Raw genomic sequence first — 16704 nt, forward strand, 5'->3', positions numbered from 1 at the left:
ATTTTCGACCCGGGATTAGCCAATCCTCACCTCGGCGGATGGGGTCATGCGCGCTGCAGCTGCACCTGTTTTTGCAACCCTTGCGGACCCCCACTCCCCTGCCCTTGCTGGCTTTGCTATAAATAGCTTTTTGGCAAGCTCTTCCTTTGCCTAAATTAGTAATGGGGTAGGTAGAAATGTCACCCCTTTTCACAATTCCTTTGGGAGTTCTGGGAAAGGCACAGAGGTGTGTGAGGATATAATTCAGTGTTGGTTTTTTTTTCCCTTCAAGCTAGGCAAGCTATCTGTTTGCCTTCCTCTTCATTTTTCCCAATTCCTATTTGATTATTTGTAATGCATCCATGAATGTCACGAGAAGGAATTTTTTTGTTTCTGTAACCTTGATAAGGAAGGCAAGGGAGCCAATTTTTTTTTTTTTTTTACTCCTGTTAGTGAAGCTGTTCAGAGAAAGGAACATGTAGAAGCTGATGAGTGAATCCATTTGGACCATTATCTTCTGAACCTTTAGGAGGAGCTTTTTGAACAGCTTATTCTTTATACATAGACACAAAGTCATAAAATGATACTAGCTTTCCAGAGGGCTGCCTCCTCCACAGTTTACTCATGTATTGTAGAGCTTTTTAAGGTAAGTTAACTCTAGCTGGACTGCTTCCTTGAGTAAATACCTCTCACCATGTGTACATGTTGTGGAACCTGTGCTTTAATTTTAATTGTTTCAGATGCTTCTAAAATCAGGGCTGTCTTGAGAGATGTTAGGTGAAGGTAGAGTTAGGAATAGTTCTGAATGTTTGGGTTTTTTTTGTTTTTTTTTTTTTTTCAGATGAACATGTGAAGTATATAGTATACATTTTTAATTAATATCTTTTCTAATGGAGCTTAAATAATCCAAACCATTGTATCCCTTTGTTCTTCCTTTTTATAAAAACAGTCTATGGAAGCATTAAAAGGCATACTTAAAGATTCCTTGTCCTACAGCGGTTTGTGAAGTAATTGTAAAAAACATGGTGACACAAATGTCTAGGTGTGTGGTGTCCTGTTTGTTTTCTTTATAGCTTTGGAGTCTGCAGCGCTAGTTCTTGCATCGTGATCTTGTACTGATAGATGTGTGCAGCATATGAGTGTTGGCGCGGGGCTTGCCCCTGGCTGAAGGTGAATACAGAAGCTGTTGTTACAGTGGGGTGGTTTTCACTGTGCTCGAAGGAGTAGACTGATGCTGTTCCTATTCTAGTTTTTTTGTAGTGCCTCCATCATTTGCTTGCTGGCTACAAAGTATTGTCCCTTGAGTTTTTCAGCTGTTACAGGGTAAAATCCACATATCCAGAATTTAACCATCAAGAATCTGAGGAAAGTGTTTTTGAAGGAGTATTCCCAAAAATCACTCTGTAGGGCTGGGTGGGGTGCAGCTCCAGCATCACAGGCAGTCGCTAATCCAGGCTATTGAGATGCACCTCAGGGCTCACAGCTGCCTAGATGTGCAGAGGTACATTTTGTGGAGCTTTCCCATATACAGTGGTTTTGGAGCTATGCAGGCAGGTTGTTCCCCAAGTAATACAATATCCTTAGGAGCTTATAGAACATTTTAGTTCTGGCAGTTAATGGCATCTCTTTTGGCCCACATGGTATCCTGTGGCTTAGTCATCTCACACCTTATTAATATCCCCAGTATTTTGTGCATAACTTTTCCTCAGATTGGGTAATTGTTTGACATCATTAAGTTGTTTTCAGAACAACTGCTCCCAAGCTGTATTTAACTTGAATTTTTCTGCTTCTATTTCAGGCCTGAAGAAAGGTTTTGTGGCCTATAATCTTGTTTGTCTCACCCCAGCTATGTCTGTTGATCTAATAAAAGATGTTACTTTTCCCTACAAAGCTATTTTATGCTCATCAGCCATGAGGTCAAGCCCATTTGATAAAATGAGCTGATCATGAATAAACATGGACTGCAACTTAGAAGATTATTAACTGTCAGAGGCGTAAGATTCTGGAAGTCTTGCAGTGGAGATATTGAAGGCAAGAAAAGAAATTGGTTTTAAGATAGAGCTTGGTAAATTTATGAATGGGATTATAGTGAATGGTCTTTTCCAGTTTATTATGCTGTCTTAATTCTGTGTGTTTAATGAATAGACCGCAGCCAGTGTTTCAACTGTATACTATTTGATTGATCCTGGAGACATCACTTGCAAATTATACTTCATCATCATTTCCAAGGTAGCTATGTAAAATGATCGCTCCAGAGAAATTCAGAGCTTGAATTCTTGAATATGAATGAGACATGACTCTCAGGGAAGTTAGATCTCCAGCAGCTGCCCATCACTTTAAGCACAGCATTTGCAGTGGAGAGTCACCAAGTCAGCCTCTCAGCTGGTGTGAATTGTCATTGTGCACTGAAGTGGAGCAATGCTAATTTACACCAACTGAAAATTTGACCTAAGATTAGCTCTCTGTTCAAATTTTTCATGTCCTTCACTGTGTTTCTCTTCTGTCCATGAGATAGGAAGGTGTTTTGGTTAAGAAAGCAAACAGTGTGTTACTTCAGTGTTTATTTTACCACATTTGACCTGACATGCTAGGCAAAAACTGGGAGGCTTGGAAGTTGTATAAAAGTTAGGAGGGGATGCTGGTCTCAGCTACCTCTGATCCAGTCCTTTTTACATTGGAGTCATGCTAATCCAAATATTTTTGGACCGTGCCATCCTCGAGGTGAGTGAAAATTGTATTCTGCCCTGTTGGATTTACTAATATGAATGGGCTTCAGAAATACAGGTTGTGTTTTTGCATTAAAAAAATGAGTATTTGGCCTAAGATGTATCAAAAGAAACAATACATTTCTGGTATAGATAGCAACAAAAAATAATTCTGGCAGTAGCAGCAGCAATTCCAGATACTAAAGTATTGGCTGAGTTGTGTGGGATCAGTGAATTCCAGAACAGTGAAGTCCCACTATCTCTATAAAGAATGTTAAAACTCTGTTTCTTCTGGAAACTGGAGGAATGAAGGACAGAAGGCACATATTTTTGTTGCTGGGTTTTGGTTTTGTTTTTTTAAATTTTTTTTTAAGCTTACAGTTGCAAATCTAAGAGTTCATGTAGCCCTCAGTGTCAAAGCTCATTTTTTTAAGCCTTTTCTTCATGGTCCTTCCGTGCTCCTGTGGATGTGTCTGGCTTTTCCTGAGTTTGTTTTTAAACTACTTGACATGGTTTTTCTGTCACCCGTATTCATACTCATGCACCAAACATGCAGTGAAATTGTATTCACCCACATAGCTCAAATTCTCAGATTCCTGAATGGCCTCAGACTTGCTGTTCCTTTAGGTGGTGGCATGTGCCTGTCTGTATTTGGAGATCTCTGGCATTTCAGCTGTCTGCTTCCCAAAGAACAAAAAAGGCCTTGTACAAAAAACTGTCGGAAATGAATGGTGACAGTTACACTTACCAGCTACAACAAACTTTACCCAACCCGTAAAAGTATGTCTATGCAAATGCCAAGTGTTCATATATGCTTTTTTTAGCAAGTTGTTAGCCACATTTCTCAGTGAGTTATGTATTGGTCATCTGAAACTTCCTTTTTTTGGGGCTTGTTTATCCTGCAGATACGTTATCTACTTGACACTTTATGAATACAAATACCATTCAACAATGTGCTTCAATCAAAGATAGAAAATGTTCCCTCTCTTTACATTATTTTTAGAATACTAATGTTTACAAAAAGTTTAATGTTATTCTTTGTTTAAACTAAGATAAATTTGGCAGAAGCCAAATTTAATATTCATGGAGGCATCATGACATCATTTCCTTGGAATAGTTTAGTTTCTGTGTGTCCACTGACCTTTCTGTTGCAGAATATGACTCATTTATTCTAAAGCTTTATTTCAGAATTTAAATCCTTCACTAATCATAAGACATTGTTTATGGTATGAGCAAGGTTATGCCAAGGTTCCTTCTGCTAGAGACCCAGGGGAGGGGGCTGGATGAGACGGCATACCAACTAGTGAATGAACAGGCAAAGGAATGAGAGTAATTTTCACTTGTGAATTTTTAAATCATGGGTTTATTTATTCTTTCCAGAACACTGTGTTAGCTGGGTTGCTAAGAGAGTCCTTCTCCAAGGCTTTGGAGGCCGCTTGTATCTCAACAATGCAAAAACTGTCATACCCCCTCTGGAGGAAGGTAAGCTTTTATTTTAAACAGAAACGAGGGAGAGAACATCAACAGAACAGTACTTCACTGTGAACTGCCAGTGACTAGAACAGCTAACAGTAAGGAAAATTAGGCTAGTAGAATAACAAGCTTAAATAGTATAATGCTTAACTAGCTGGCATCTTGTCACAGTGATATGCAGAGTGGCTGGCAGCCAGGAGCTGCCACTGTCGGTGGTGATATCTTCTGCCACTGCTGCAGCTGATCCCATGGCTGCCGTTGGTGGCAGAGGATCTGTAGTCCCATGGAGGAGGCAGGGGCAGAGTGGCAGACAGGTCACACTCTGAGAATTTAGACAAGATGGGATCGAGGAGAAGCAGCTGTGCACACAAGGAAAATACAGGTGAAAACGTTTCAGTGCATCATTACTTTGGGGATATGGGATTAATCCAGAAAAAATATTCTAGACGGAAGGAAAAGCGATGGGGCCTGAATGAAAGAACAAGAGGGTATGTGTAAAGGGAACAGATTAAGAGGTAATCTGAAGTGAAGACTCAGTGAGGGAAGAGAAAACTGGAGCCTAAAGGCAGCCAGCTCGTTACTGAAGAAGTCCAATCAGAGATGGAGAAATTCTTCTAAATTCTCAGTTCCCAAAGTATCAGGCTCTGCAGTTGTTTTACTCCCCACGCTGCACTTCCTGATTGGAGCCCTTGGGAGCTGTTGACCACAATGTTCCAAGAAAGGATCCTCCTTAGATTTCAGTGGCCTACATGAGGAATTTGTTTCATGGGATTAGTGGATATAGAGGCAAAAAGAATTAAGATGTGCAAGAAATGCTTCTATTTTGTATCTGTGTGGTGCCAGGTAAAATTCCTGTGCCAGTAATTCCAGGGATAAATTTTTAAAAAGATGCCAGACATTTCTAGTGTCATTTGACAGCTGGTGTATGTTTGTAGATATGTGACATTGTTAAATTAGTTAGTCCTGATCTGTGTGTTGCTATAAATTGTATAGTCGGTAGCAATGAACTAGAAGCATTTTTAAAAAGTAATAGAATCCCAGTTTTTAACTCTCTGGTTTATATTCTAGGAAAGATAATGTTGAATCTTGCTCCCCATGCAGTTGAATCTTTTGGCCAATGTAGATTGTACTGATGGATGAGAGGAGAGGAAGTAAGCAAAACTTGAAGGTAGTTTGGAAAATGAAGAAGGATGGAGAATGAATAAGGCATGAAGTAAGCGTTCAAGCTTTTCACAGCACACACAGTGAAGAAGCTGAGCTATAAGGCATGTTGTTAATGTGTGATGATTCATCCAGCGCTCCAAAATATTCCGACAGTTTTTCAGGTATGTTTGACAGGCTTTTCAAAATCAGTCTGAATAGGTGATACACAGACAATAGAGGAAGGTTTTCCTTTTCTTGCTGTTAAAAGCTCATCCTTGCCCATGCTGCTTCATTCTGAGGTTGGTAGGGCTAAGTCAGCTCTCAGGTTTTGAGGCAGGTTTTGAGATTTCCCTGTGCTCCGTCCCTTGCTACCCTGTTGTCTATGAAATTCCCAGGCTACAATCTTCCCACTCCACCACACTGCACCTGCCTGTTGGAGAAAGTCTCTGTTTCAAGGGGATTTCACGAGAGGAAACAGAGAAGCTCTTTGCATTGGTATAGCTGATAAAAAGGAGCCTTGAGAGAGCAAGGAATTCAGCTGGGGTTGGGGAGAGGAGAAAGAAAGGCAAGCACAGGGTTCCCATTTTTCTCTTTAGCTTTTGTGTGTTGTTTGTCCGTACCATGCCACCTATGTGGGTGCATTTCTGGGTAAATTGTCTCTTCTAAACTTTCTTACCAATTCTAAATGTTACCAAAGATTTTTCTGCTCTTTTCTGCATTCTTAGCATTCTTTGCTGCTTCTTGCTGACCCTTCTTCCTGCACTGTCCCGGTTCCTGCATGACTGGTTCCTGTAAGATGCTTCAGTGCGGTCCCTGTCAGAACGTCATGATGCCCTTTAATCCCATGTCACTCAGACATATGGAACTAAGCGTATTCTGGACTGCAGCCTTTCAGCCTCAGCCTTGAAAGCCACTTGCCATAAAGTTTACAATGGGTAACTTGTCCTCTGAGTTATTTTGGCTTCAGTTTGGGTTATTTTGAGTTTTGTTTTAAAGAAACAGAGAATATCAGTCCTGATCCTCATATAGGATATATACATATAGTGTATACTTTAGTATACACTTGTTCTTCTGCTAACATGTAAGAAAAAACAGGGTGCTTTCAGTGTGTTGTAGTTGCTTATCCAGACATAACCCTGGGGCAAAAGACAAGTACACACAGCAGGGTGTGCAAGGCTAACACTATGAAAATATTTTAGAAAGGAAGTGCTGCAAATAGAAGACATGTTAATGAATGCACATTTCTCTTCTTCTGTTCTGTGTGGTTCTCTTCTGTTTGATGCTGTTAATACCTGTCTTGCTACTCTTCACTTATGGCCGTGCTAAATATGTCCAGTTCTGTGCTAAGAACAGAGCCCATGCTGCCTTTTTGTGCTCCCCTTGTCTGCCTCGGCTAGAGGTAGCTGAAAAAAAGAACAAAATGCTCCCTTCACTAGGAGTGAACTGCCTGCCTTCATGGTCATTGTGACATGCGGATACGGGATCCAAATCGGACAGCGGAACAATTCCCTCCTGTTTTCTTGAATCGGTGTACTTCTCGGTGCTAGTCCTTGTACATTTGATCTCATTTCAGGGGCACAAAGGTGCTTGGGGCTGGGCTGCATCTGCCACAGCTGCAAGATGCCAGGCGGAGCTTACAGACCAGTTCTGTCCCAAAGGGAGCATAGTTCCAGTGATGTAGGAAGATCGTTTCTTACATCCACCCGAGTCAACCCGAAGATGGGGTTCATCCTGCTCTGCCATCCCAAAGTTCAGGGAGTGATGCCATCCAGAGCTGGCTGTGGGATGGATAGGCTGAGTCATCCTCCAGAGGTGCCTATTTCTACCTGTTGGCCATGGGCCACTACAGTGACCGCACAAACTTAGCTTACACGTGTAACTCATTGATGGCTAAGATTTGGGGAAAGATCCTGCACAGGAAGATGATCTTCACTGAATAAATTAAGTTGCTGTGGAGGCATTTTATAAAAAAAATTCAGTTCTCTTGGTAGATTTACTGATGTGACTAACGTTTTGTAAGACTATTTTTGTTGTTAAAGACGAACAGACAGAAAAAGGATATCAATCTTCAATTTTTGTCAAAACTTGTGACAGCAACACCATACAGAGACCAGTTATTTTCATTACCAGTTGGTTGGGGTTTTTCTGGTGTGGTTTTTGATTTGGGGTTTTGGTTTTTTTTTGTGATAGGTTAAAACTTGGTCACACACACTGTGTTCATATTGCAGTTTCCCATGCTGAGTGACTGCCTCAGGCTAATGGTTTTGATAAGTTTTTGCCAAAATAAGTTGAGGGCTTGATATAATGAGTTTAGCAAAAACTCACTGTTTTGATTATAGGTCTATACAATTAATTTACTTTTAGTTTGCTTTGGAAAAAAAATTCCACAAAAATAGACATAGTCAACAAGCTACATTAAAAGAATTTTAACACTGCGAAATTCACACGTATGAGCTGGGTGCCCTGTGTAAAAGAATGTTTCATTTATGTAATTAATGTCTGTGTTGTAAGACACAAACGGAAAAGGTTGATAGCCTTTAAGTTCTTAATATGGATTTTAAGAAATGTTCCTTCAAATGGATTTTTGTGGATGTAATCTTTTCAAAGAGGCTATATTTGGAATTTAGAACATAGTTCATGGTGGTAGAATTATTAATCATTAACCTTGATTTTTTTTGACTGCAGTATGATGTACTAATAACAATCAAAACACAAGAAATAAGGGAATAGAAATTTTGGGCATTTAAAGAATTAAAAAAATGTTAAAATGGAGTAATATGATGTGAGAATACTGACTGTCCTTTGTCTGATGTGAGGAGTTATCCTGATTTGGAAGATTGTAGGTTGTTTGGGGCAGGATGGGGGACACTGAGAACAGAATCAAGTTTATTTTGATGCTGTGCTGCTTGCTTAACAATAACAGTAGGAGTCACTGCCTTTACATTCAAGCCCAGTCAGTCTTTAGCTCAAGTGCTCTCACAATTAGTTTTTCTCAAAGCTATGTTCTGAGCACGTATTAGCAATATTGTCCAATCCCTACGCATAATTTCTCCTTTCTTTCTATTCCAGGTACAAAATCTAATTCTAACAGCTCACATTTGGGCATTATTAACTTTTATCTAGAGGCTGAGCTTTCCGTTGTGGCTGTTCTCTGATGGACTAAAAAAAGTACAACCAATCTAAAATGAATTTTAACTGGAATGTATTGGCTTTCTCTCCTGCTTCAAATCTCTTCTCAAAACTCAGCTCTTCAGCTAGCATTCCCTTGTTAATCTCCTGTCTTATGTTACTGAGGGAAACTGACTGCTTTTGATCATATTAGATTGTTAAACAAAAGGTCAAGTAAACAAAAAGTCTCAAACACCCTGAGAAGTTAACCCAAGGTGACAAGTTGAATGATCAAAGTACTGAACTCCTGTGTGCTAAAAAAAGTAGGAATGTTCTATCACTTTCTCTCTTTCAGTTGCATTATCACTTCAGTTTCCTCCCCTAGGTTGTGATTCATTCAACTAGCACTCTAAAAGATACATGCGTAGTGTAAAGCTGGGTATTCAGCTACATCTCTTATCAGTGGAGAGAAAGAGGCCTCACCACAGAGTGATTCATTCCATCCTAAGACAGGTGAAATAGTCTCTTTTCATCAACTGTGGAGGGAAGCTAAAACCAATTTAGACTCTGTATCTAATTTTTAGACTGATAAAATTAGGTGAGATGAATCTCATCCCTAGTGTTGATGTTAATTGTTTTAAGCTGGGAATCTTGGTTTCTATCTGAGGCGCATCATGATTAGCAATGATGGCAAACACCTCAGAATAGTCTGTGCTGTAATTAGCATGTTCTTGAATATTGCTTCATTCAGGAGCCTCAGTCATTTTGACGGGAAGAACAGTCGCATAATGCACATGTGGGAGAAGAGATTTCCACTTGGGTGACAGTTTAGTTCACAACTCTTGTAACGGAAGAGGTTTCAGTACTGAGCAGGAGTGGGAAAATACTGACTTTTCATTCAAACTGCGAAAGTGAGGTCTAGGTGGAAAGTGATTTTATGTTTTGGAGGAAAGTCAAGCTTTTTAAAATATTTTAAAATCACACAATATGGTGATGTTACAATGTTTTTTTCTGTCTTAAAATTAGAGCTGATGATGGAATAAATGTGAGACTCATAACGGCAGCATGCATTTAGGGGGTTTCAGGCACCTAATTCAAAGAAAATGAGTCATGAAAACTAACCGTGCAGTTGGTGGAGACTTTATAGTGTCTAACCTTTCATTAGAAAAATATCTGGAAAATTTACTTGATGTTTTGCTATTGATCTTAATCACAGTGCCACCATCTTGGTTAAAAGGAATATAAATATACCTGGATCACATGTCTAATCAATAAAAGTGAAGAATTGTCCTAACTCTTACACCGGCTGAAAGGCCTGATCTGGTACCTTCAGAGCAGACTTGATTCACAGGATTAGCCATGCATCCAACACAGAGTGCTGCAGCAGAGGTTTGCAGATACACACTTAAGACAAATATAGCACAGGTAAATTAAGCAGTGACAAGAGCAGTAAACAATTAATCTTTAACTTTTCTTTCTTGTACTGCCAAAAACCCTCAAACCAACAATGTAATCTTAATATATTTACAAGATTCTAGGTTTTTTGAGCGCCTCTCCTCTCTGTCTTTTAAACGACAGCCAGTTTGCTGGCAGGGGTCTGTTAATATGTCTCTTCTAGGGAATATTCTTAGCTTTTAAAGCCTGCTAAATGAAAATAATAATATGAAATTGCAATCAGTCGAATAGAGGAATATAATGTGGCTAATGGAAAACTACAGTGAAGGGTGATTAAAGGGTATGTTTTCTTTTGAGGAAGGACATCTTGTCTTCTGATTGGGAAACTTTGTTGCTTTGGTAGGGTAGCAGCTAATCCCACTTCTTGTGGCATGGTGTAGTCATAACACCATGAGCTTTTGAACTTTGTCTGCTGTATTGGTTGCATTCTTTGTGCTTAGAGCTGGGTTTTAGCATATCTCAACCAAGATTCCCTGTCTCCTTTTGTTTGGTCAGCATTGACCAGATTCCTTCATGACACACCGCTGATGCTAGTGGCCTTTTGGTGCAAGGCCACCTGAAGTATTTTAAAAGTGTTTCATTCATAACCTAAAAACATGTGCCAACATTAAAGGCACTGCAAAAGCAAGTAACTATATTATTTTATCGTACGCTGCCTGGGGTTAGCAGCATACTACTCTTACACCCCTGGAACAACAGGTCGCTACAGTGTTATTGTCCACACAAATTTAATATTTAAGATACAGCATTGCAATTCCTTCTACAAACTTTTGTATATAAATTTAACAAAAAATCAGAGAGGATGAGCAGAAAAAAAATGTTGTCAATACTAATATGATCAGGGTAGAAGTTTTTTGGTGAAAATAAAATCATAGCAAAAAATCCGCTTTCATACATACATACAGCAAAAGTGTAGCCCTATGAATATATACTCATTTAAACTAATACGCATTTCCTGAATGCGTTATTTCACAGCGTGAATACAGTAATGCTTGTTATAGGATTAGACTTGTTTGTATTCATACTTCCAATTCATTAATTGAAATATATTAATAACCTATGTAAACCCCACTCAAATTAGACATCTCGGGCATTTTCCTGTAAATACTTGTTTATAAGGGTTTGGGTATTTTTTCTGTTTAAATGGCTTTGGGTTGGTTTTGTGTGTGTGTTTGTTTTTACAATTTAATTCCCAGTCATGTTATCAATTTGAGTGTAAAAAGATATGTAAAAATAATGTGAGATTAAAAAACCTGCGACAAGTATGGTTCTGTACAGGTTGATAGAAACCCAAGGGAAGCAGTTTTTCCATGACACTGTTCTAAAGCATAACACTGAGGGGAAACTTGGAAAGATCATATGCCATATTGGTAGAATAGAAGTTATTTTAGTAAAAACATTCTGAGAGGTCCATTTTGCAGTATCATAATTGCCAGGGAGGACTTTGACTTGCTTTATTCAAGGGAATAGCATCCAAACAAAAATTTTCATCATATTTTCCATATGGAGCAAAAGCCTAAATAAAAGATACTGACAAAAAGAGGGGTATGCATTTTTGCTTAAGGATTAGTCTCATTTTAATTGAATATCCACAGGTTCTTATGGAATAATACAAAGCAAAAATAATACATACTTAACAGCAATCTATGTCTTCTAGCATAAACCACTTAATTACAAACACTTTAGAAAAATGACAGTTCACACATTTTTACATGTAGGTTTGGGTTAAAAGGGCCCACTACAAAGGAAAAAAAAAACTGAGATAGATTATGTTATATTGTCATGGTGACTTTTTAAAATTCACTTTACCAGTAGCATGCTGTATTTCTGACTGCCAGTACATATGGAAATACAAAAGAGAAAACATGTGCTTTTGTATTTATAGCAATTTTGCCTGTACACTTCACCTGCTGTCAGGCCAATCTGAGCTTATTGCCACTAGCATTTCATTAACTTTTTTGTTTTTTCATCCTTAGATATGTAAAATAGAGGATGTGTTGCGTTTAAAACCTTTACCACTTAGGTTTTCTCATACATGTGTATGCACATCTGTAAGCAAATAATCTTTGGAAAAAAATTGATGGAAAAATTGCAATGAGGTATGCTCTAAATATCCACTCACATTTACACAGTACTGTACAGAAGAAATTATTAGTTATCCAACTGGAATATACAGCAGCATCTCAGTTTTATTTCCTGTGTCTTCCTTGTGAATCAAAATGAAAATTACTGGACAGTCCCAAACCTGGATGATTCCTACATGTGCCAAAACAAAGTTTTAACTATATAAATCTGACAGTTGCTGCATAAAGCAGTGACAAGTGCCTGCATTTCCAAAGGCTAGGTCAAGTCCTGTGACTACCTTAAAGAGATGGGAAGGTATTTCCTAGTCTGTCATCAATTATGCAGGAAGGGATCCGATTTTTCAGTTTGTAGGCTGATGCTGGGTGAATGTTGAAATCCAGCCATTAATTAGACTGTGAGTAAGAATACCATGGTTTCTCTGAAGACGCTATCATGGGTGTAAAATAATTTTTTCTGCAGCTAAAATGTGGCTATCCATGGATTCACCATTAGAAAATCTCATGAAAGGTGGAATCCAACACCAGAAAAATGTTGTTGATAATACCTGCTGTTTGATATAATACAGTGCATTCATAAGTCAAAATATTTATCCTTCGGAGATGTTTTTATGAGGCAGAAACAAGGCCTGGTGTACATTTGGAACATTGACCAGTATAGCAGTATTGCTAAAAGGATGTAGTTTATTTCACTGTATATTTTAAACATATGTATATATACTGGCAAAAGTTCTAATGTAAATGCACTTTTACTAGCAACGTTGTTTTTTTTTTTTTTGCTGGTATAGCATATTTCTCTTATAAACTGCATCTCCAGTGGAAATATAGAGCTCAGCTGGTAAACCCTTTTGCAAATAGGCTTTGAGAGCATCTCTCTTTAAGGAACTGGCAAAGAAATTTGTAAAATGGCTTAAGCAACCTCAGATTTCTGTTTGGTTTGTTGTCACTGCTTGACTTTTGTGCAAGGTAAGTCCTTGGGTTTAAGCCGCTGGTTGACAGCTCCCCACCGATGCAATTTTATCATCTGTCTGCAGCCTCCAAAACTTTCATCAGCTGTCCTTGAGAGTTACTGTCAATCTCACGCCTCCACTGCAAGATGGATCTAAATTTGTAATGATCTTCTAAAGATGAATGCAGCATATTTGGTGTTGTGTTTATTACAGCATGTAGATCTGATTTTGTTTGAAGCCTGTGCAGGTCTATCAACATCAAACTTAGGTATGTTGCTCTGTATTTGGTAAAGGGACACTGCCAACTTGATTGTTTCTGTGTTTCTGTCAAAGAATTTGTAGCTACTTTGGTTTCAAGTAGCATCTAAAATCACTGTCTTAAATAAGTTAATGATACTTTTTTTTGTTGTTGTTGCTACAAAAATGCACTTTTTACATTTAGCTATAGTTTATCCATTACGGGTTGCAGGCTCTTTTCTATGTTGAAAAGACATACAGACATCCATCCATCCAGGAACATAAAATTTATACAGTCATAAAATTTTGTTAAAAATTAAAATATAGTGCATACTACTTAGAGTGCTCTATCAGAAAGTGCACTTTTTGAAAAATTGTTTTAAAGAAGTTACAAATTGACTTTTGTATTCAAACAAATTACTTCCTTTGTATCTTGAAATGAAATTGTTAATCTGTCCTTTTCACAGCTGAACTCTTAACCTTGCCCTGAAGGAATTACTTGAAAAAATACTAAATTTCATCTTCAGGTCTGCTCATTCTGTAGTTTTTCTGAAAATGTAGACAGAGTCTTTTCTTTGGAAAAAAACAAAACAACAAAACAACCAAAAACCACATTCTTCTGGTACGGTTACTGCTGAGGATCAAGAAGCAGTCTATTTCTTCAAGTCCCAAGACTAAATGTAATCAAGGTTTCTCACCTTCCATGTGTTCTATAACAGCAGTATTCTCCAAGGTGTTGTGAACATTTTTCACGGAAGTGTTTAGTAACTACAGATGCATTAAAGGTTTCTGGAGTTGTACTTTTAAAACATTATTAAATGTTCTATCAATTTTGTTCATTATATAATTGTAAACTTCCCTTTCAGTGTCCAACTGCATTGCATTCTTTTGTGGAAAGCACAGCAGATGATTTTTTTAAATCTAAATGCATAAAAACGGCCTCAAAAGAAAAAAAGGAAAATCTAGGTTTTATCAATGGGAGATAGTGAATTCACATACTCTTATACTACAAGGAGGTTTGTGATTGTTTATAGTCTGAGCTAAAATTAATTTGATCAGAAGAGTTCTTTCTTAATTTCAGTGGGTTTGTTTAGTCCATCTGACAGACCATGTGTGAAAAAGGATACCCAGCTTTGCAGATTGGGTTAACACATTAATGTTTGAAAATTTCTGACTGCTGCTTCTGTCTTGAAACAGATGTCTGCTGACTGTTTGGAAAGCTTGGGACAGAATGCCTTTTGCAGGGAGGTGTTACTTGGCATAAAACCTAAACTCCAAAAAACCTGAAGTGCTATTTTTTCCTTGTAGCATAGAATTCACTTTGTCAATAACTGGGTCATAATGAAACTTCTGGAAAGCCATGGAGGTCAATGCTTCCTTGGTGCTTATTATTAACATGCCGGTGAGACAGAATATGGAGTTTTTACCATCTTCAGCTTCTAGGGTTAATGCTGTTGATGCAGTGCTCTGTTTTTCATGCAAAGGTCTGCTCGGTAAATACATCTGCGATGGAAGTGCATAAGAAAAACATACATCAAATGGGAAGTAAAGTTAGAAAGCATATTTGGTGCTCCTTTGTAGCATTCCGGAAAGTAAAGATCTCATCTGTAGCAGTTTTGCTCACTGAAAGAAAAAAAGAGAAGCTTTATCTATACAGAAGAGACATCCCTATCTTGAGGAAAATCTTGCTTTGCCAGAATTGTCCTCCAGGGGATTTCAGAACCTGGTGAAGTGGTGGTAATTTTAAATAGCCATGGGCTAGGGTTGCCAGGTTTGAAATATTCCTTAGGTGGTGAAATATGCAGGTAATTCTTCATCTGCAGTAGTCTGCAAGGGGTTTTACCCGATGGATTTGAGACAGTTTATGTAAGCTGGCTCTGGTGAAATCAGGAGTTTCCAAACGATTTTGGCCAGATAGTTTTCTTAAATTTTCTTCCCTTCTTTGCTCACAGAATCCTCATGAGTCCAAAATACAAATTGCAGAGTCTCGATATCATGTCTGCATCTCTTGGCTAACTGAGAAGCTGAACCCAGACACAGTGTCCTGCCTCCACATCTGCAGCATTCTCCACCTGGGTTTTTCCCAGGCAGGTATGTTTATAGATGAGGCCCTCATTACCCAGGGACGGCAAGTAGGAAATTTCAAACATTTAGCAGCTTGTCTCCGCAGTAGGAGGTATTAATAGTGAATGATTGTCCAGTGTCGTGAAATCAATACAAAGACAAGGCGTGAAAAACTTTCCTGTCTGTAAGGCTCCTTCTTAAAACCAGACCTTGGTGTGTGTGCGTTGATATGAGAAGATGCTCCTAAGAAGGTTCTGTGGAGGCTGCCATGCCATATGGGACTCTGTCAAAGTTATCAGAGTGCCTTACAAACTAAGACAGAACAAATCAGGAAAAAAACGTGGCATTTACTGATAGGAATGGTTCAGCATGATTTAAGAGGAACTGGCGATGAATTAACTGAGGCAGTCAAGGCTGGAAGAGGTGCCTAGACCGGTGGGCACTTGGTATTTTCAGGAAGAAACATACACTGGCTATGGAAAGGAGGAGAATGCACTCTTTTCATTGCCTGTTTTAGTTATTCCCTGGGGCAATGGCTGTTGTATTGTCTGTATGGAGGAAACGGGGTGTGCAGTTTAAAGCAAAATGTCTCAGTGCTGGCCAGCAGCAAGTTAGGGGAAGGGTTTATAATTTAAACAAAAAATATATATCTCTTTCTGGGCTGGTGACTAATGGACTAAGGATGCTCTTAACTTACTAAGAGGAAACATGGTACCTATTTGCACTACTTAATAGCTCTCCACAGACCATTACTGAAACACACTGGAACCTGTCCTGAAAAGTGCTATTCTTGGCTTGTTTTGTTTTGTGGGGTGGTTTGTTTGTTTTTGTTTTGTTTTGAAGTAAAATGTTTCCAAAAAGTTTAAAGGACTTTGCATCTTGGAGACAGGGGAGGCAGGCTCCGTGGTCTTACAGAACTCGGAATAAGATGGTGACAAGGTCTTACACCAAAAGGTCATTTACGTGGGTGACTGCCAGGCTGCGTCATTCTTCTACTCCATTCATTCCACTCTACTTCAATTCATGACATACTGGGAAGGAACAGAAAGACAGAGTTATTTTTAGAAAGCAAATTGTAGTAAAATTTTTATTATTCCCACTATGTCAAAAAATACGAGTGTGTTTGGGTGTAATCCTTTACAAAAGTGTATCAGGGCCAAAGAGAATGTCATTCATAGCTTTAATGGGCTTTCTTCTTCTCTAAGGACTTTTCCTGAGTCATAGGACTGCGAAAAAGTTACTGTAGGGTAAAGGAAGGCAGTTCTGCAGTAAATGCCCATGTGCACACCTTTACCATGTGGCAAGTGCCAGGTACTTTATTGAGGGGCAGCTTTTCTTAAGTGCCTCCATAGCAACTGCAGCTGTGACCGGTCCGTGCTTTGGGACAAGCTGCAGTGGTTGCGCTTGCGACTGCAGCAGCACTGCAGCGGGGTGAAGGTTTTAACAGCTTCCCGGCTTTGTACCCCCCCGCTGCAAAGTGGCTGACGCCTCTTTTGTGCCAGCTGAGTG

At 38.8% G+C, this 16704-nt stretch overlaps 1 protein-coding gene and 1 long non-coding RNA gene across 7 annotated transcripts in view; one reads left to right on the plus strand and one right to left on the minus strand.

The window, feature by feature from the left end:
• Positions 1–11662, plus strand: LOC115349326. Of its 3 annotated transcripts, none has more exons than XR_005933675.1 (5): positions 1–625; positions 1778–2700; positions 4065–4166; positions 5226–5482; positions 6026–11662. It is a non-coding gene; the product is annotated as an uncharacterized LOC115349326 (long non-coding RNA). The 3 variants fall into 3 exon arrangements; XR_005933676.1 differs by having other exon boundaries at positions 1778–2208; XR_003926053.2 differs by having other exon boundaries at positions 1778–4166.
• ATCAY (ATCAY kinesin light chain interacting caytaxin) overlaps positions 11412–16704 on the minus strand; it is an 18619-nt gene continuing 13326 nt past the window's right edge. For all 4 annotated transcript variants that reach the window (XM_030033399.2, XM_030033397.2, XM_030033398.2 and 1 more), the window contains one exon: positions 11412–16226. In XM_030033399.2, the coding sequence (XP_029889259.1) occupies positions 16217–16226 (10 nt within the window). In that variant the 3' untranslated portion in view covers positions 11412–16216. The remainder of the gene's footprint in view (positions 16227–16704) is intronic.

The sequence above is a fragment of the Aquila chrysaetos genome, chromosome 12, assembly GCF_900496995.4.
Source record: "Aquila chrysaetos chrysaetos chromosome 12, bAquChr1.4, whole genome shotgun sequence".
Classification (NCBI taxonomy): domain Eukaryota; kingdom Metazoa; phylum Chordata; class Aves; order Accipitriformes; family Accipitridae; genus Aquila; species Aquila chrysaetos.